General features: G+C 43.8%; 1 protein-coding gene across 7 annotated transcripts in view; it reads left to right on the top strand.

The window, feature by feature from the left end:
• Positions 1-21,706, top strand: part of MOB3B (MOB kinase activator 3B) — a 203,744-nt gene extending 182,038 nt beyond the window's left edge. For all 7 annotated transcript variants that reach the window (XM_043566578.1, XM_043566576.1, XM_043566572.1 and 4 more), the window contains one exon: positions 16,595-21,706. In XM_043566578.1, the coding sequence (XP_043422513.1) occupies positions 16,595-16,755 (161 nt within the window). In that variant the 3' untranslated portion in view covers positions 16,756-21,706. The remainder of the gene's footprint in view (positions 1-16,594) is intronic.
• Positions 21,707-21,918: the final 212 nt, after the last annotated feature.

Below are 21,918 nucleotides of genomic sequence, written 5' to 3'. Positions count from 1 at the left end.
GTCGTTCCGGAATAGGACTCATGAAATCTTCATCTTTAATAAAGCTTCCAAGTAATTTTGATGCAGGTGGGCCAGGCATCACACTTTGAAACTAATACCATCCAGGAGCACCTGGGTAGCTCAGTCGGTTAAGCTTCGGACTTGGCTCAGGTCATGATCTAACGGTGTGTGAGTTCAAGCCCCGTGTGGGGCTCAAGCTTGACAGCTCAGAGCCTGAAACCTGCTTCAAATTCTGTGTCTCCCTCTCTCTCTGCCCCTGCCCTGCTCATGCTTTGTCTCTCTCACTCTCTCAATCATAAAAAAAGAAAAAAATTTAAATAAATAAAAATAAGAAACTAATACCATCAATTCCCAAATTTCTGGGCAGAAATGGAATCCAACAAGATGCCTAGGCTGAAGAATGACCCCCTCATCTTGATTTCTTAGATGGCACCCAGACCCACTACTTTTGTTTGTTACTTTTGTTTGTTCAGGGTCACGTTCCTCCACCCCATCCCTTCCCCCAGAATCACTCCATATCTACACTCCATACCCTGTCTAAACCATAATGGTGTTTTTGTCGCCCCCCCCCCCACCAATGGCACCAGTCATCACCACACTCTAGAAGCCCATCCCTTCCAGACCTCACCATTTCAGCATAGCACCTCATGTGTTGAACCCCCATCACACAAACCATAGTGCCTCCAGGACCCTGTGCTCCAGGCATATGGCTAGGCTCTGGGGATATGGTGACAGGTCAGTCTTGGTCCTTAACCTGAGTGTTCCTACCTGTGGAGAGGTCTGAACGGTCTTAGTTTTCCCACGGGTAAAATGAGGGGGCATAGCCCAAATCAGTGATCCTTAGCAACAGGTTCTGTGATCATGCAGGGTGAAGCCAGAGCCGGGATCTGGGACCCTTCCTCCTCTTCAACTAGATTTGCTATATTTTTTCCTTAATGGCTTCTGTTTAAGATTGCATTAGAAGAAATGGTTTCTACAACTAAAATAAGCTGTAAATCCACTGGATTAGGGGAGATTTCTATATACTTCCAGTTCTGGCACAGTGTAGATCCAGAATGAATAAAATGTCCACTGGCTTTTTTTTTTACTTCATTTATTCATAATAGTATAATTATTTTGAAACAGGTTTATAGTAGAGATTTATGTTTATGTCTTATTAAAGTATTTCAGCATATAAGAACTTTAAGTGGCCGGTAATAACTATATACTTTTAAAATTGTATATGCTCAGCATCTGAGGATATAATAATAGGGAAATTTTTTAAATAAAGCTATGGACCAAGTGCTGTGGGATATGTGTTTATGTATTTATCATTTATTTGTTTTTTAATGTTTATTTATTTTTGAGAGACAGAGAGCTAGAGGGCTCTCTGTCAGGGAGGGGTGGAGAGAGGGAGACAAAGGATCTGAAGAGGGCTCTGCACTGACAGCAGAGAGCCTGATGTGGGGCTCGAGTTCACAAGCTGTGAGTGTGACCATGACCTGAGCCAAAGTCAGACGCTTAACCGACTCAGCCACCCAGGTGCCCCTGTATTACCTTATATAATCTGCACACAATTCTGTGAGATAAATACTGTTTTTATCTCCATTTTAAAGAAGAGGAAAATCGGACAAGGTGTGAAGTCACTTGTCCCATGTCACATAGCCCTGTGGAGTCAGGAGTTCAACACATGCATTCTGACCCAGACACAGCCTTCACTGAGGCAGAGTTTTGCTCAGAAGCACACTAACCCAAACGGTTTCTGATAATCTGCAGCAGCCAGGTGATTTCCTAAGGTTCTGACCCTTGGATAGAACATCATCTGGCTGTGAGGCCACGGTCCAGTCACGTCAACTCTCTGAGCACGTGGAATGTGAATTGTTTAATGATTCCAAGGAGATGACAGTGTGTAAGGAGCTGGCGCTGAGTGCTGGAGCAACTAAAACGAATGGCACCTGCCTCCAGAAGTGTAATGTCTATGGATCAGATGACCCAAACCCAAAGCCTACAGAATCCAGGCAGGGAGCAAATGCGAATTAACAGGCAGGCCATAAAAAATAGGAAGCTCTGGGAGCAACCGCCATGCACCTCCAGCTCATGGTTTCATTGCGGGGGGAGTAGGGACCCAGAGTTTGCAAATCAGAAGAAATTGAAGCTCCAACATTTTAGGTGAACTCTTCAGAATTTTAAATGGTGGCAACTTATTAGAGCAGTTCTTGTATTTTATTTTATTTTGTTTTGTTTCGTTTCATTTCATTTCGTTTCGTTTCGTTTCGTTTCGTTTTGTTTCGTTTCGTTGCACTCCATCCCACTCCATTCCATTCCATTCCATTCTCTTCCATTCCATTCATAACCCTAGAGGCCTAATAAATTCTTTGTAGGAGTGCACTTTACCTAGTAGCCATCATTTTGCCCTCCTGCCTTTTATAGAGCCTCTGGACAGGGCAGAGCAGGGTCTGACCTATTACAGTCTGGCAACACTTTCACACTTGCCTGCACTTAAGTGTTACATTTAGAGTTTTCTCATATCTTGGAAGCCCAGAACTTCCAAACCTATGAAGTGAGCATCGGTGTGTGTGTGTGTGTGTGTGTGTGTGTGTGTGTGTGTGTTGGGTGGTGTGCACGGTTTGGGTGAAGCAGATAAGAGAGTGGCCATTTGATTGAGTTGGTGTCAGTTGCACACCATGCTGCTCTGTGCTCATCCCCGTTGCCGGTCTGCAGTGACTGTATTGCTGGAGGCACTGAGAGACACAGAGCACATCTGTTCCTTTGTCGTTGGCTTCACTTGACACGACCAGTGTCATCGCCAGTTGGCACTGAGATTGTTGACCCCGTCGCTGCCAGGCCCAGGGCCGCAAAGCAGCTGTTGTTATTGTATACATTCGCTCCAAACAGTGGAGCCTTCAGAAGCCCCGCCATGGCCCATCTCTGCTCGGGGAAACTGGCAGAAAGTACCAGAGTCCTCACAGCACACACTCAAGGGATTTTATCTTATTAATCTTTGAAAAACATTGGCAAATGGACAGGAGTCAAATAAGATATTTGACCACATCCAACGTATGTTGGTTTTAATTTTATGGCCTGCTGATGGAAGAGGTAGATTTTTCATGAAGTTGGCACTCCTATCCATACCTAAATCCCACTTCTAATAGAAGGTTTCTATTGTGGTTTTCTCTTATTTGGAACTCTCTCCTTCTTTGACAGGGACAGCAGCCTTTGTGCGTGCTCTACCACAGAGGAATCTTGATAGGTACTCGCGCGTGTGGTTCTTTCCTCTGTTACTGGCATAAGATGTTAGAGTTGTGAGAGCTTCTCAGACAGTTACCCTTTATTTTGGTTTCTGTTGCTGCTGCAAGGGTGCTTGGCATTTTGTATCAATAGATCATTCTAAATGGAAAAATTCAAATTGGAAACATTTGTTTCCAATATGAACGGCAATAATAGAGGGCATTTAATTAGCTGGGCACAAGTGTGCACTTGGGTACATAGGCACACACACACACAGACACACACACAGACACACGCATTTTTTCTGAGAAAGCTTCAGATCTTTCAAAACCCCTTTTCTGTGGATTTTTTTCCATTTTCTTCCTGAAATTGCACATAAAAATCCTCTTCCTGGAAGCTTTTGAAATCCTTTTTCCAAAATTGATACCTGTGGGGGTGTTTGTTATTGTTATTGTTTTGTTTTGTTTTTTTTAATTGTAAAATACACATAGCATAAAACTTACCATCTGAACTATTTTAAGTGTACAGTTTAGTAGCATTCAGTACACTCACATTGTTGTGCAATCCACACCAGCATCCATCTTCAGAGCTCTTTTCATCTTGATACATGTGGGTTTTGTTTTGTTTTTTGTTTTGTTTTCACATACGAGCCAGGAGTCTAGGCTGTGCAAATGAGGCCAGAAAAGGGAACAAAAAAGCATGCAAAGAAAAAGCGTATCTGCTTCTATTTCTCTTTAACTGAGACCGAACAGCTACCCACCTTCAATACATTAGACAGTTTCCCTCCTGAGAGCAACGCAGTGTGGCCATGTAGGCACAGAATCGCCCCGATTGCTACAACGTCTAAAATTGCAGCTTCATACTAAAATATCAGCAGAACAAGTGAGGAAGGAGCCCTAACAAGTAAAACTTGCTTTCGCTCTCTGAAGCACATCCCCTTTAAGTAAAATCCATGTTGTTTTCATGGTTCATTAATTAGGAATCAGAGGCTAAGAAAAGAAAGGGGCTTGCCTCCTCCCAGACTCTGAAAGCTATACAAGTATGGTTCTAAGGGGCTGCAGGCACATGCAGAGTTTATTCTTATTTTACGTGTGTTTTCTTCCTGATGCACCATCACTGCCCGCCCTCAGCAGGAGCAATATTGGACTGTTTGTGGCCAGGTCAACTTTACAAGCTTGGCAGCCTGAGGATCCATTTATAATCCCATGGGCTTTAAAACTGTAGTCACACTGGCCATGGTATCTTCAGGGTACAGCGAACTTTCTCTGAAAAGGTCCAGACACTCCCATGTTTTAGCTTGTGGCCCCTAAATGGTCTGTGTCACTGCTACTCGACTCCGCCTTTCAGGTGGGAAAGCAGCCAGAGACAATGCATAAACAAATGGGCATGACTGTGTCCCAGGGCCACTTTATTGATGGACATTGAAATTTGAACTTCATAGCATGTGTGTCATGGAATATTCTTCTTGTTTTGTTTCCAATGATTTGAAAGTGTAAAAACTATCTTTAGTTTATGGGCCATACAAAACAGGTGTGGACTGGATCTGGCCTGTGGGCTGTGGTTTCCAGTTCTCTGATGTAAAGGAAAGATGTGATTCTGAGGCCCATTGACCCAAATGACAGATCTCGGGTCAAATTCTCGCTCTGCCAAGTATTAACCGCGTAACCGTGGGCAAGTCACCAACCTCTGTAACTTTCAGCTTCTCTGTAGGGGAATCGTAATGGCCACCCCATAGAGATGAGGGTCAGTGACAAAGTGGGCCACCAAGAGGGACACCAAGATCGGCCCCTAACCTAAACTTCTGAGGCTCCTGAGAACATGTTTCATTTCTGTAGTCTAACCCCGAGCAAGCAATCTTATTTTGTTAAAATGAAGATTCCGTTTGTTTCGTGTCTATGTATTTCATTAACCTAACACTCTTTTCCTTCCAAAGGAATGGGACTGCTGAGAAGCTACTATCCTCCTAAATTATAGGCTCTCTGAGGAAGCAAATCTCCATGTGTTTTCATCAGACACACAATAGAGGTCTTATTAAGTGATGGCAGGCTCTGTCCTGTGGTGCAGTCAGCTCGGCTGAACAACTTCTATGAACTCTTTGTTTTCCTGGGGGAGGTAAATTCTTCCTCCGGGGACCCATGCCCTGAAAGTTCAGGGCACACCCAAAATGACAAGTCGTGTTTCTTCAGCGTTTCTTGAATGTCATTAAGAATTGGGTCCATTAAGCTTCTCTAGGAATAAGAAAGTCTGTGCCTGCAGCTGCCTGGCCTAGACTGAGAACTGCTTCACCAGCCAGTGCCTCCCCTCCCCCACCCCCTCATGGAAAGGCCAAGTGACAGAAGCCAGAGAATTCCTTACCCTGCTCTCCCACATCCAGCCTTCAAAGAGCAGCAACCTGATAGGTGGCCACTGGGCCACTTTGAAACCTGCCACCTCCCTCTAGGGGAGTGAGTGCACTCAGCCACCCTTTGCTCGTCCCCAAACGAGGGGTCTGAGGAGCATGTGCCAGAAAGCAGTCCGGCTGTGCTGACACATGCAGGGTATGGGAGGGAGGGAGTCAGACACTTTAGAGCAGTGTGGAGCTCAAGGCTCCAGGCTGTGGAGGAGGGAGGCAGGCAGAGATGGGAAGAAGGAGGGAGGGGCGGCTGCCAGCCAGAGAGGCCAAGACTGTGCCTCGTTGGGTTATAGGTCACATCACTTTGAGCAGGAATCCGGTTGGGTGCATGCACTTTAATGGTCAGGAGCTAATAGTGCACCAGCGGGAAGGATGGCATGGGGAGGACAGGGTAGCTCCATTGCAGAGTAGGTCGGAACATTACAATGCCTGGAGTGTCAAAACGGGCCCTGCAGGGCTTCGAGAGAAGGTCTTGAGAAATGCAGTGATGGAACGTTGTGAATCACACTCTTGCTTTCATGATGCCTGGTAAGGCAGCCTGTCTCCATCTGGAGGGTGTCCATAACCCATCTCCTGTGGTTAAGTGAGAGAGTTTTCAAAAATGTGCAGCTCTGCCTTTATGAGAACCAGTGTAAATCAAGAGACTGAATATGTTTACATAAAGTGACTTATTTTTAATGCTTGCAGGATTGGGGAAAAGAAGAGCAGTTTGATTCTTGTATAATATGAATAAATATTCTCTGTGGGTGGCAGGTCTGTGTGTTTATCTATCCATACATATGTATACATGTACTTGGGGGCGTACACATATGCACACACATTCACACACACACGCCCCTCTGTTGGGGAACGCCCTCCGTGTCAGTAATGTGGGCTGCTGTTTAGGAACAGAATTAATCAAATAAATATTGTTCTTTCCTGTTTAGGGAGGTCTGGCCTGCCATGTTTCTATTTTTATTTCTTTTGGCTTATTTGCCACCCACATTCCTAAAAGAAAACAGAAAGAACGTTCTTAATTCCTGTGTGCTGGTTGGATCCCATGTATACGTTGAGCCGGGAGAAATCTTAATTCTGTAGTCTGGCTGCCCTGCCTGCCTTACAAGAATTCAGACTTTGGGCCGCTGACCGTGGGCTTCCCATGAATGATTCCACCAGCCACGTCCCTGTTCCCAAGACCAGTGCTGGCTGTGTGTGCCCGCTGACTCAGATAAATGCAGCTGAAGGAAGATCTATTCAGCACAAGGCCTTGGGACATGGTGGACTGGTTGGAAAGACAGGTTTTCAAGTTCCCACATTGTCTACCCTCACTAATAGCTGTGTTACTTTGACCAAGGTTCTTAACCTGAGTTCCCTCATCTGTAAAATGAGGATAACACCACTCCCTGTAGAAGACGGCTGTAAGGACTGAATGAAATAACGAATGTCCAGCATTGAGCACAGCATTTGGCTTAGAAAAAGTGCAGGAAGTGATAGGTTCTATTCTGTTAGGAACACAATAGACTTTTATTGATTCACAAAGGCTCTTAACACCGTTGCCCCAACTTGTCCACTCCATCTTTTGTGACCTGACACTACTTCATTCATTCATTCACTCATTCATTCATCAAGTTAGTTATAATGTATAAAGCCTTGTTCCAAAAATAATTTTAGGTGTCTGGTGTCAGTCTCCCATTGGCATGCTTTCTCTCAGGTCCCGTTAAAGAGACACAACTATGTAAAAAAGATAGTTTTAAGAAAACATTTAAGCCCAATGCCTGATCCTTGCACAAAGCACCTGCTCTCTATTCCCTGGTCAGTTTGCCCTCCTGAACAGAAGCTCCCTGCCTACAGGACCCTGGAGAGAAACTGCATCCTCCTGGCTTCAAAAGCCCTGAGGATGAAACAAGTCCCTGGAGCAGGAGAGGTCGGGGAGGGTGCCACAGAGATTCTGCAAGGTGGGCTCAAGGGCTGTGGTCCTGAGACATAGCAGCTTCTCTGGGGCCTGAGGGCAGGTGGAAGCTGCCCCCCCCCCCACCGCCCCTTCCCCCCCGCCCGCTAACCCTGTTGTTTCCACTGTCAACTCTCCAGCTTTCCCACAGGGACTGGGCTGGAAAGTAGATGGGGCATTTTGTATTTGCTTGTTTGTTTTTCTTTCCGTCTTTTCTTGTTCTGGGGATTTCCCTGCAGCAGGCAGCCTCCTGGTTTTCCTGGGCTCCCCCTTGAAGAGAGACACTGCCCTCCAGAGCAGAATTGTTCTGTACCCCTGTCTGAGGGAGAGCTAGCTGCCAGGCTACATTCTTAGCAACCAGCTTTAGGGACACTGGGACCCTCCTTCTCTCTTTCCTTTCCCTGAGTCCTGGTCCCTTTCTCTGAATCGCTCTGTGTCCCATGGAGGCAGCTTGTAACCCTCACAGACCTGTAAGCAGAGCATGAAAGGGTGAACAGGAGTGTTCTGGGCAGGAAAAGGGAATGGGCTCTCCAGGTAGAAGAAGAAAGCACACAAAGATACAGAAGCAGACAGAAGCAAGGTATGTGCAAGGCTGGAGAGAAGAACGGGGCATATCCTGAGATATCTGGATTTATCAGGTAGGAGATGGAGATGAGTGGAAGCAAGTTTTATGCCCCTGTGGATTTTCAAGGGCACCTTTCCAGCCAGCCCCGTTGATGATACCAGCAGGGATTAGAGCGCCTGCTTCTCTGGAATCATAAGGCAGCGTGGGATCGCAGGAAATTCTGAGTCCTTCAAACTGGATGATTAGGAGACAACAGCTGATGTTGATTCTTACCATGTAATGCCTTATCTCCATACATACCACTTTCCTCTTCTGAATCCACAGCCCCTAGGGCCACACCTGCCCATTCCTGGAATTCTTACTCATAGTGTCCTGGTGCCGAAGAAACTTCACTGAGTCCTTGTCCCTTGACCTCAGCCTGACCCACACAGTTTAGCTGACTTTGGTTCTCACTCTCCTCGCCCCTGGGACTTGCTTTTGCTACCAGTGGGTTAGATCTCGAGATAAAGAAATAAATAATCTGCTTGACCTCTAGTGTAGCAACATGACCTGAGAGAAATGGGTGTTGGCAGGAGCCGAGGACCCTGGAGAGGCAGGTGGACTGCAGTGGTTCTGGTGAAATCTTGGCATAGACACCAGCAGTATAGTCGTTTGGAATGGAGGAAGGAAGGGGGCAAGACCCATGACAGAAAGAATTTTCAAAATGGTTAACATTTTCAAAGCACCCACTTTTAGGGGGAAAAACAGCCAATAACAAAAGAAACAAATGGATAATGTGGATACAACTTGGAGGTTTTCAAGTGTCTAAAAAATGGAATTTGTAGGATGAAAGGCACCGCTGAAAGCTTTCTCTCTAACCTGGCCACCACCCCTAAAAGGCCCAACTCGCTGCTGGGAATGAAATTTCTCCCCGTTAGAGGGCTCTGGTGTCAGCCACACCCTCACCCTGGAGCCAGAAATGCTGCCCCTGTACTTCAGGCTGCAGTTCAAACCCACGTTCCCAAGTCTCTCTGAGGGGAGCCTGGGGGCTGATGAGAGGTGGGGCTGGCTCTGCTCTTGGGGGAGCCTGTGAGGGGAGGGTGCGTCACTGCGGGGGGCTGAGGCCGTGCTGCAGGTCGGTGGGCAAGAAGGCAATTTATAAAAAGATCACCACACCTGATTGCTTTCCCTGGTGGACTCACCGTTTTTCTCTGGTGTTTTTCAGCAACCATCACCTTAACATACTGTCTTTTAAATGTGTCAGATGACGCTCCACTCCTGGAGAAGGTGAGGGCGTGTGTGTGCACACACACTCTGTTGACTGAGAAGCAATTTACTGCCCTCTTAGGGCCAAATCTAACAGTAGGTTGTCTATTCAAACTATCCCATTTTAAGCCACTGGGTTTTTAATGGTGGCTGATGGGGGGAGGGGCCGTTTATTTACATAAAGGTCATTTTCAGTTTTCAGCCCTGTGTTCTCTCCTTACCGTGCTTCCAGCCTTCTGCACCCACCTTCCTTTCATCTCTCTGTGCTCCCCTTCTTCCTCGGACACGTCTTCATTTCCGATATTTCTTTCTCCTTCTCCTCTTATTTCTCAGAATTAGCAGAGTTGGTGAAGTGAAAACAGTAGACTTCAGAATGCTGTTGTTTTGCCCTCGTATCCGAATATACTAGAAAACACTAGAAAAACCAAAGGCCCCACTGCTCTTCTTTTATTTCTCACAGCAGCGCAGTAATGGAGACAGTATGTTTGGTGTTTGTTGGCTTATTTTTGTTCTTGAGTCACACCAAACCTGGGTGCAAATCCTTATTCTTCCCCTCGCTTGCTCTGTGAACTTGAGCAAGTTACCTCCATTCTCTGAGCCTGTGTCTCCTCATCTGTATGTTAGAAAAAACAATGTGTACTCTACAGTTTTGAAAATAAGTCCATAAAATAAATATAAATGTCTCTACCAAAGTAGGTTCTCAACACATATTTCCCACCACCACTCGCTTTACGGGCCTGTAGACCTAATCATTGTTTTTCTTCATTGGATTTTAGTCTGATTAACACATATTTTTTCAGCACCTGATATGTGTCAGGCCTTGGGCACCAGGGTCCAAACAGACACAAGATATGGTTCATCTCCTCAGTGGCAACCCCGTGCAGGAACCAGGAAAGTAATAAACTATCACAGAACAATGTGAAGGGTGCTGTGGGCGCTAAGGGAAACCAGAAGAGGAGCACCGAACACTTCTTGGGGACAGGGTGAGGGAGGAGGCGAGAGAAGGTGTCCCTGAAGAGGCCACCCTGATCAAGAGCCTTGAAGGATGTTGGAGTTGGGAGAAGGGTGTTGTGGAAGAAGAGGAACAAGGGAAAGCCTAGATTCAGGAAGAGTTGCTGTGAGTTCAAAAGAAGAGAAGGAGAGCTGAGGAGTGGCAGGGTGGCAGAGAGGTTGGGAGTCCAGATGAAAAAGAACATTGAACACGAGGGTTGGGACTTACTATCATGAAAACCAGGGACAGCTGTTAGAGCGTAGGTTAGGGGAAGCCAATAACGTGGGAGGGACTTTACCTGAAGCGCACTGAGCTAACTCTAAGACATCCTCGTTTACACAGATTCCCTCTCTCAGATAAACACCAAGCACCCAGAGCCCACAGCCAGGAGTGCTAACCCTGCTGCTAATTATCTGTGCCACCTCAGGCAAGTCTCCACTCTCCCACCATCTGGTTTTTCAGTCTCTGAAGTGAAGGTCTGAGACAATACCCAAGAGTCCTCTTGGCTTTAACACTAGGCTGTGATTCTGTGATCATGCCACCATTTTGTAGAGCTTGTTGGTGGTGTGTTTTTTGTTTGTTTGTTTTGTTTTGTTTTTTAGTGTTTACTTATTTTGAGAGGGAAACAGTGAGAAAGAGAGTGCTAGCCGGAGAGGGGCAAAGAGAAAAGGAGAGAGAACCTCAAGCAGACTCTGCAGTGCTATCAGTATAGAACCATATTCCGGGTTCCATATCACAAACCTTGAGACCATGACCTGAGCCGAAATCAAGTTAGATACTTAACCGACTGATTCACTCAGGCATCCCTTAGAGCTTGTTTTAGGTTTTCTAATGCTTAGTAAAATCACTATGTGAACATGACTGACACCCAGTAGATGTGAATATTTTCCCTTTATGTGAAAAATCGCTAAAATGTATGATGGTAAGTACGGTAAGCAAAGAGTCAGTTGGGCTCTGCTAGTCACAGCTGGGTCAGCAATTATTTGTGTGGCCTCAATTAACTTATTTCACTTCTCTTTGCAACCACGTACTCTCTGCCCTCCACTGCCCGTTCTAAAAATGGCTGCCCTGGGAGATAAGAGTAAGTTTTGACTTTTAGAGTTCATGCAAGTTTGTTCTACAGATATCAAACACTTGTTCCAATGGCCAGGAAAGATCTCTATTTCAGTTTAAAAGTGTTTAGAACAGAAGAGCTTGAATTTCTTATGCAGAAGATATGCTGATTTCATCCACCACCCCCATTCCACACAAAAACTAGCCAAAAGTCATTTTAACTTTATTTCTAAAAGCAAATATGATTTCAATTTGGAGGTTTGGTCCACTTCTATTTTTGTTGTTGTTTTAAATTATTGGAGCTTATTTTCTTAGAAAAAAATTACATGTGTATTAAAAATATCTAAAAATCCAGAAGATATGCAAAGGGCAAATATCAGAAATAGAAAACATGCATCATTTCCTTCACCCAGAGATAAGCTTACTTATCATGTTGGACTCCTATTTTGTTTATACTTTCCCCCAAAATAATTATATCAAACCATATATCAAAATATTTCTCATCATACATTAATATATAACAAAGTTTTAAGAGTCTTTTCAGACTCTGGAAAAAAATGAAATGATCAGTTCCAATGCTGGTAGAAAGTGACAGGTGTGTGCAAAGTGATGGGGAACCAAAGAAACCGAAGAAACTAACTAAGGAATGCTTTCTGGGAGCTAACAGTTGAATCTTGAAGGATGTCAGGGTTTGCCAGGCACAGAAGAGCAGAAGGTATTTCTCAGATGGAAGAAAGAGCTAGAAAAACTACTAGAAACCTTGATAGATGATGCCCTGTTGGAAATGGGAGGAGTTTGGGTTGCCTGGTGGGTGTGGTGTGTGACTGGGTGGGGGGTTCAACAGGAGGTGAACAGAGGGGGTGAGTCTGTTATAAACAGATTTGTTTGCCAAGCCATAGAGTATGGAATTTGTTCTGTTGACAGTGGGGAACCAGGGACTTTACAAAATCAAGTACTGCCTTACATTAAAGCAAATAATTCTGAGTGAGCACAACCAAAACCCAGGTTTACTCTTTCCTCAAGGATGGATTTTTAAAAATCCAGGTGCTTAAAAACATCTTCCTATACAAGTCAAATACAGTCTTCATGAAAATTTCTCAGGAAATTCTCATCACCTCTGCAGAAGCTTTTAAAGTACCTTTTGGAGTTCTTTAGTGGTCTGCCTTAATACACATTGCATATAGATGACTCCTACAATGGCAAATTCATTCCTAAAGAACAGTCTGGGCAAATGTTGTTTAGGCCACTCTCTGTGATAGCAGGGAATGTGTTTGGTTCTGCTAGATGACTTCAGGAGGGCTTTGATGGTGATGAAAGCTATGGAACCCAATATTTGGCTGGTTTTTGGTTGGGGGGGTGGTTTCCAGCAAGAGCCAGTTGTTTCTTAACCAGCTCATTTGCTCCACCCAGTGGGAAAGTGCTAGAATACAGCTTTGAAGGGTGGATCTAACTGAGATAGATGTTCTTTCTCAGGGACGGATCTGGAAATTCCTGGTCTGTTATTTCAACCATTCTTTCCCTATAAAAATGTTAGGAGACATCCCCATAAACAGTTTTTCTCCTTCATTTTGGGGTCAAGAAAGCATTTGCAGTAAGGAAAGTCCTGGCTTTTCACAGACTAATGGCTTTGGATAAGTCCCATATCCTCTATCAAAGTGTTCCCGTGTGTGTGTGTGTGTGTGTATGTGTGTGTGTGTGTGTAATTCTTCCATATTTCTAGTGTGTATGGCATTTTAGTGGCATAATTGTTTTTTTATTATTTAGCCAGTGCGCCTGTAATTGGCATCAGTCCAGGTAATGAAAAAAATATCTTTGACATTTTGAAAATCCAAGAATGACTGCAACCATTTGCAATTAATATCTATCAATTAGTATATGTCAGTATCATCTGAATGCATCTTCATAAGGAATTCTCAGATGCTTTAAACCGCAAATCACATGGTGTAGTGCAAAGAGCTGGCCTTTCCACTCAGATAGACCTGAGTTTAAGTCCTACCCCTGCCACTTTCTGTGTGACTTTGAGAAGTTACTGTCTGTCTCTGAGCCTGTGTCAATGAGCATGGCAAATCTTATTTCACAGGGCTAGTGTAAGAGTTACGGGATGTAATGACTGCAGGGTCAGTGGGACGAGGGGATTGCTGACCTTTGTTTGATGGAAGGCTCTGCGCTTACTTGTTCAGCTTGAGTGAATCACTTCTGCTTGGAGGACTGGATTCCTCATCTGTCAAATGGGCCAGAGTTCCTTCTCTTAGAGTTTTACAGATGCAATGACATAACACCTCCTCCATCCCCACCAAGCATCTGGCACCTCATAGGTGCTTAACAAATGCTAGTTCCTTTCTTTCCAAAAGTATTAACCCACTGCAGATAACTGCAGAATTAGTTACAAGGCCAAATTGTGTTCATCCCATGATCTCTCCCCTGCCACCTGTCTCTCTTGCTAGCTCAAATACTCACACAGGTGCACACTGTGCATTCCCACCTTATTTTTTCCATCTTTGTCATCAGAAGTTAACCAAAAGTCCAAGAACTTTTGGAGGCTTAACAAAGGAGCAGCAAATTCATTTTAAGATTGTTGTCATTTATTACCATTCCTCACACCAAGTACATGAGTCCTTATTTGAGCAGTTGTGCATTTTTCTGTGTCCCCACCCCACTGTCCCATCCTGGCCTGGCCCCTCTGCTCCAGCCACGGTACCACCAGACCATAGAGGTCATTACCTCTGCCACTCTTCCCACCCCCCTTCAGATCTCCAGCCCCTTCTCCCTGCCTCACTCATCAGACTCCTTTAAATTGTGAGGTCCACCCACTGCACCTGGGTGGCTCAGTCGGTCAAGTGTCTGACTTTGGCTCAGGTCATGATCTCGCAGTTTGTGGGTTCGAGCCCTGCGTCGGGCTCTGTGCTGACAGCTCGGAGCCTGGAGCCTGCTTCAGATTCTGTGTCTCCCTCTCTCTCTGCCCCTCCCCCACTCACACTCTGTCTCTCAAAAATAAATAAACATTAAAATAAATAAATAAATTTGAGGGCCCACCTAAATGGGTATATTATCAGAGAAGTTTCTTCAAGCCTCTTCTTGCCCTGACAGGAAGTGATTGTTGCTATGTGTGTATTTCTGAAAAGAAGGGGATTAATGTATATTGAGTCTGGTCATATCTTAATACTTTTACCCTTCCCAGTCACCTTGTCAGGTAGGTATCACTGTTCCATTTTATAGCTGAGGAGACTGAGAGCCCATCCATTGCTTCATTAAACAAATAAGTATTGAATATCAGTAGCCACCGCAGGGAATAGAGCAGCCCCTTCCTTTGTGGATCTTCCAGGATCTGACAGGGGATGAATCCAAGAGGCAGGAGGGAAACAAATGATAGACTATTCCAGTTGTGAAGAAGGGTGCCATGAAAGGCAGAGCAGGGGGAAATGCCCCATCTCAGAGCTTAGGGAGGGTGTCCCTAAAGAAAAGGTATTTCTGCTAAGACCTAAAGACTCAGGGAGATCACACAGGTAGATAGTAAGGACAGAAGTGAGCTCTAATGTGGGTGGAATTTGGTGCCACCTTGCCTCATGGCCTTTCCTCCTCTAAATATTTGCATTCATGTCATTGTATTTTAGCTTATGATCTATATTTCTTTCTCTCTGAAAGATCATAGCTCCTTGCGAACAACAACCTCATTTCCCAGGCACGTGGTACATAACACAAGTCATGAGCATAAGGAATTGGTCATTTAGTGTTTTAATACATGTATCTGTATGTGATTGCTTGTCTTTAATAATATTACAAGGATGCAAAAGTACCTAGAATATGCCATGTATATCCTGTCATTTCTTTAACCAACACATTGGTGTGGTTTTCTAATAGAATCTCTAAGCCCCTGGGCACTCCTGGTCCCAAACTCCTTTTACTCAGATGTTTTCTGTTTTATAAGCTGGGGTGATCCGGGGTCAGCACGTGAGAGAGGTAGCAGCTGGCATCAGCTGTGCAATAGGTGAAACTTGAAAGCAGCTCATTCATTTACATAAAGTGGTGTAAAATGTGTCCTCCCAAATGCTGCAGGGCGTAAGGTTCATTACCAGCCTGTCCAGGCCATTCTTGGAGATGAAAGTGAAGTGACTGCCCTGTGCCAGGCACTGTGTTAGGGCAGGGGATACAAGATGACTAGACGTTGGTGATGCCGTGAATGTTTCTTTTCTTGACACACAGTGGCTCACAGTGGAGTAGGGCCCACAGAATGCCCATAGCGCATGCATACACACTGATGTGCAAACCAGCTCATTGCATGCAAGACTCCAGGCTGGCACAGGTGAAGGAGTGGTTAACGCCACAGAGGCTGGGGCAGAAGTCTCAGAAGGTCTCCCAGGCATCTTGAAACTCATCACGCCTGAGTTGGGAAAATGAGTGGCCGTTAGTGAGGTAAAGAGGGCAGGCTGTGGTAGGAGCAGGGCACAGGCAAGGGTCTCCCCGATGCAGAGGCGAGATGCAGCGGCCCGGAGACAGAGAGCAGATGGCACATTAGGGATGTGCAAATGCTCACAAGAACCAGCAGGTGATGGAGATGAGTGAAAGGCCAGGTGGTTGCATGTCAGACACATTGGTATATTCTTCATGCCCATTAAAAAAAATCCTTCCTCCACTATTCTTCCTTCACTTATACCCTCTTATGCTATCCTTCATTTTTCCATCTTTGACTGAAACTTAGGTAAAAAGAAATTGTTCTCTCCTATTAGAAAAGTAGCAGCCTAATATATATATATATATATATATATATATATATATATATATACATATATATATATGCTTTGATTAAAACAAGGACAGGGGCGCCTGGATGGGTCACTCGGTTGAGCTCAGGTCATGATCTCACAGCTCATGACTTTGGGCCCCGCGTCAGGCTCTGTACTGACAGCTCAGAGCCTGGAGCCTGCCTCGGATTCTGTGTCTCCCTCTCTCTCTACCCCTAACCCACTTGCATTCTGTCTTTCTCTCAAAAATAAATAAACATTAAAAAAAAATTAAAAAAAAAAAACAAAGACAAAAAACAAAACCCAAACCTGCAGACCAAATGGAACACATTCACATGCTGAGCCTTGTCCATGGGCCATGTTTGCAATTTCTTGTTTAAAGACTCCAGAGATTGTGAGGGCTTTCTTTTTAGAATCCTTCAACATGTCACTGCTTCTAGTCACTCCTAACCATCCTTCTCTCCCTGCTTTCCAGAAAGAGATGACGAGCAGGATGTGTCACTAACGCCCCATCTCCCCTTTGGAAGACTGAGGAAAGCTCTTCCCTCCTGGAGCCCTGCACCAGCAGGAGGGAGACCTCCCCTGGCCGAACAGGCACCTGCTTCCAGTAGCAGGCAAGGTGGAGACGAGCAGTGATTCCTGAGAGATGTTCCCCACTCACCCCGTGTGCTCTTAACCCTCTGAGTGCTGCTAGCCACGACCTGTGGACCTGTCTGACCACAGTGTGCAGGAAGGACTGCCCCCTCTCCCTTCTGGCTCTCAAGTGCCCCGAGGAAGCCTCTGCACTTACGTGCGCGTCGCAGTCTGCCTGTGACCTGCCGCCTAAGCTTTACTGGAATTCAGGTTTTGAGACTGAGACACTTACTTGTACTTCCCCACTCCTGTCTTGTCAACTGGCCGACTTTTCTGTACCGTGTCTTCTAAATCCCGGGTGAATTTTGGAACTCTGGATGAGCAGCAAGTTTGTCTATAACAAGTCTTCCTTTCAGGTCTTTGAAAGTTTCCACCCTGATCTGATTCTGTGGTTTAACTTCATGCAGGACCATGGAGCCTTGAAGACATCTGAGACCCCCACCCTTCAGCCTCAGCGAGAATTCCCTACTCGGCAGTTTTATCAGGGACCACCCATGACCCCAGACAAACCTTAACTATGGGGAAGAGTCTGGCTGTTAGGATAAAGCTGACGGGTTACCAGTTAACTCTGAATAGAATGTGTTTTTTTTATAGCCACACCATTCCTTGTCTCTTCTATTCAAAATTTTTTCCTGTTTCCAAGAAGAGAGGAATAAAAGGAAGTTATAAATGACCAAGAATGATCAGCAAAAGCTCTGAGCCAGATTAGTGCAGTGTTTGTTTTTGAGCAAAGGGTAGGGAGTTCTGGCTGTCTCTACATAATACTGAAGTTTCAGTGGAAAAAAACAAAACAAAATAAAACAAGTGCCATTGGCTATTTGGTACACATAGCTCAAACACCCAGCTCATTGGTTTGTCGCCTTCCCAGCTGGCCCTCTGAGCTCCTACATCCAGCCCGTGTTTTCTTTCTCTTCCTCTGCAGTCCCCCTCCTCAGCCGTATTATATTATGGCAAAAATTAATTTCTGCCCTTATGATTGTGCCACAGTTGCCAAGGCAACAGTGTAACTGGAGCTAACTTCCTTCTTCCATTCCTTCCCAGTTTTCCTATTCCAGTAAACAGAATAACGCATTCTGTGCTACGTCCTGCCTTTTGAAACCCAAGTGAGTCTTAGCTGAAGAAATGTTGCCTTCTCTGCTTCATTCATGAAACTGGTGGTAGTCCTGAGAGCCTGTGATTGGAGGGTGATAATAATCCGGCGATCATTGGAATCTAACAAAATAGCAGTTGGTGGAGGGAAGTAGATGAGAATGTATTAGTATATTTTAATGTAACACCAATTAAAGAATAACTAAAAAACTCTGATTTCGTTTCATTGGATGTAATGTGTTAAAGCCGTTTGTGGCTGCCACAGGAGCCTAGAGAGCATGAAATCTTTCTTTGTCCAGAGAAAGGGCTGACTGTCTGGACCCTGTGGCATTCTGCCCTCACCCAGCAAACTGACCTTTGCTTCCGATCTTGTCAGAGTTATCTCATGGAATCCAAATGCTGCTACCTCTTTCCATATTGTTGTGCTCTGGTCAACAACAAACAGACCCCCTCCCCTTTTTTTGGCTTCCTAAGTAATTCTGAGAGGACAAGATCGGCAAAGATTCTTCTGGGCGTCATTTTTGGCTGAAAGAATATGACTGTCCTAAGGATCCAGAGAACAGAGAAATAAGAACCCCCATTCCCAACCTATGCAATACACTGTAAAGTACTTCATGGGAATGTTCTGGCAGAGAGACAAGAGAAGTGACAGCGAAGCCCACGCCCTAGGAGGAACCCCGAAGGTCTGCCATCATGGAAAACCACAGGATTTTTGCATTAAGAAGTTGACTATGTTCCTGCATTTCAGCAACGCCTAATCAAACAGGATACTGGACTCTGAAGACATTTATTATTAATTCTTTTTAAGTCTACTTCCTATTAACTGTGTGTGCGTATGAAATTTCCATTCCATTTTTAAAAAGTATTTTTTAAACTTCTTGGCACAATTTCCTCCTGGTTATGTTTCTAATTGCATTAATCAACTCCTCTAGGATAAGTTCTGGCAAATCACTCCTTTTTTTAATTACTGAGTATTCCTTACTCCTGCAGAACTTTGGCCAATTCTAAAGAAAATTATCACAAGCAGTTTTTATCTCTTTGACCTGACTACATCCTAAGTACATCTTATTGCAACCAGGGGATCTGAGCCTCACAATCTGCTTCTGCCTCCTAACTTGATGGGCTCTCTTTCGTTTCACACCATTTTTTTTTTTAGTTGGATACATGTATCCACTACCTTTTTTTATTTTGAGAAATTTTAAAGTGGAAATTTCAAAGAGTCAAGATTACAGTGAATATCCACACCCCCCCTTCATGTATGTGCATCAGTTGTTAACATTCTTTAATTGTTGACACTTTCCATACATTTTCTTTCTTTCTCTGTAAATACACATTCTGATTGCCGAACCATTTCAAAATATGTTGCAGATATCATAAAACTTTAAATTCTTTATCATTTGTCCCCAAAATGTTTATAGTTTCTTTTGTTTATTTATCCAGGATCCACTTACAAATCACATGTGGCATTTGTTGTCGTTCTCTTTCGTTAGTGGGTTAGAGTTCTTGTCTTACGTGTGTGTGTGTGTGTGTGTGTGTGTGTGTGTGGTATGGTGGTGGTGGTTGTGGTGTGTGTGTGTCATGACACTGACATTTTTTTGTAGAATGTTCCACAATCTGGAATTTTTTTTCTGATTATTTCCTCTTATTAGACTCAGTTAAACATTTTTTATTTTAGCAAGAACATTACACAAGTGATGTTTTGTTCCTGTTGCATTTTTCAGGAAGCATATGACCAGTTGTCTCTTCGTGATATTAAACTTGACCAGTGGGTTCAGGTGTTGTCTGCCTGATCCATTCATTATAAAGGTACTTAATCCATTAAGAAGCTCTGAAATTCAACACGCACCCATTTTATAGTTTGAGACTGGGCAAATGTGCCTTCCTTTCTTAATTTTCTCAAAGAGGTCCACGATCTCCAAAAGATTATAACCCTTGCAGTTCAATGATACAGCAATGACAAAGGATTCATAACTTCCCCCTTAACAGAGGGAAGGGGAAGTAATAAGGACACTAGATTGGTATGCTGGCTAATGAGAATCTGTATGGTCCCTGTAGCCAGAGTTGAAATATATAACTTTTTTTTTTTTTTTGCTCCCATCCTCAATGACTTCCCATTCAGACCCATGGTTTATTTTAGAGAGTGTGTGTTCTCATTAAAGGTGATTTCTCTCAAGGGTGCAAAAATTGTGAGGAGTGTTTTAGGGGTGGGGGAGAAATCTTAGATATTACAGTGGGTTGTGGCCCTTCAAAGGGCCATAGTACATAAACAGATATAAAGCATATATGTGGTATTAAACTTTCATGGGCATGATTAAGAATAAACTGTCTTAAAAGGCTCCTTAAGAGGATGATAATGAAAAAAAAATACGTGAAGAAATACTCATCTAGAGTCATATCCTGCTTCTTAGGTTGTTAACTCTCTCTTGGAGTGTTTTCTCATTTCTGAGGGCTAGGATCAGTGGAAGCAACTTCAAGAGATTTCTTCATCCATCCCTTCTACCCTCCCAAATGCTATCAGTAACCTTCCCGGTGAAAACCCCATTCTCCTCTCGAAGACCTTCAAGCATAGACGTTCTACAACATCCTTTGGTGTGTCCCCACTGAACACTTCACAACACCTGAAATCCTTCCATCTGACCTGAATCAAACTATTATCTTTGGGTTTCAGCACACCTTTCCTAGTGTCTCACATTAAGGAAAACACAAAGATTAGGATAAGAAGAAGCATAAGCAATGAGAGCCTTATTTGCATATCCACGAAGTATTTGAAGACTGTTACCAATGGCCTTCAGCTTCCTTTCCCTTCAGCTCTCTCAGGGGCAGAATTCTCATGGAAACCCTGGTGCCCAGTTGCTAACATTTCTGCACCTCAACTTGAACCCTTCCCCAAGCTTTCCATGTCACTGTGCATTATGGATATAGCCAGCAGTGAACGTGTAAGAAATTACCACATGCTTTCTCCAAACTCTATTGTCTCTTTGCTAAGTCCTGACTTGCTTGTTAATCCATTTGTGAGCATATCTCCATTATAGTCAACCATTTTGGTTTATCTTCCTGAGTTTCCTTCCTTTCTACCTTTGATATTCCTCAGCAGATGACAGTTTTGTTTTAACCGCTTCTTTAATTGGCAAAGCGCTGAGACTTGGATGGAGCTCCTCTTGTATTTTTGTGGTGAATTAGGCCAAGTCATCATCTGGTCATTGATGGAAGCACATCATTCCCTGTGGTCTCTGACCTTCCATCACTCCTGTATCCCACGGGTATCACACTGTGAGTGAAAGAAATATCATGGGACAAGAACAGCCATATCTTCAAGGAATACGTACAAAGGCAAAATCATGAAAAGGAGTCAGTCATGACACCTGGATACACCAGGTGTTGTTGTTTGTGCTTGGAGCATTTTGGTCCATGATAAAATCGGTGATTCTCTCCTAGAATTAGCCAAACAAAGTGTTTTGGAAATAGAAAACCCGCTTTAAAAAATATTTCAACAACAAAAACTTACAACAGGTTATTTCCCTCTGGGCAGTTATTAATTCTGGGTGAGAAGTTTCTGATGACTAAATAAGGATTTTTATAACTTTTAGAGGGAAGAGTCCATTTCTAATCTGAAAGTTAAGCTATTTTACTAGCTTTTAGTGTTCTAATGTCAAGGTTTTCCAGTATCTTTTCTAATTGTGTCAGAAAAAAAAATGTTTACTATATTTTAGTTCCATTTGAGATTAAATTAAGGGTTTGACTCTGAGAACAAACTAACACAATTATATCAATTAGGAAAGCAAGAGGAAATGAAAGGGTATTTATGGAATCAGTTCATGTGAGCTTAAGAATTCAAATGTCAAAAATAAAAGACATGTAACCATCATCTAGTCTGTCTTTTTTGTGTGTGCTTAATTAATTTCTTTAACCAAAAATGTTTTTCATTTTGCAGCGATCCTGGAACAGGTAAATGAAATGGAACCTTAACTCTACAAAAAGTAATTCAAAGTGTATTTATTTTAGAACACACATACATGTATTTGTATTTTAGCAGAAGTTCCTTTATACTCTTCAGATTTTCCCAGGAGGGTATGTCAT

The sequence above is a fragment of the Prionailurus bengalensis genome, chromosome D4, assembly GCF_016509475.1.
Source record: "Prionailurus bengalensis isolate Pbe53 chromosome D4, Fcat_Pben_1.1_paternal_pri, whole genome shotgun sequence".
Lineage (NCBI taxonomy): Eukaryota > Metazoa > Chordata > Mammalia > Carnivora > Felidae > Prionailurus > Prionailurus bengalensis.
The sequence above is the reverse complement of the archived record's forward strand: the minus strand, read 5'-3'. Positions and strand labels throughout refer to the sequence as shown.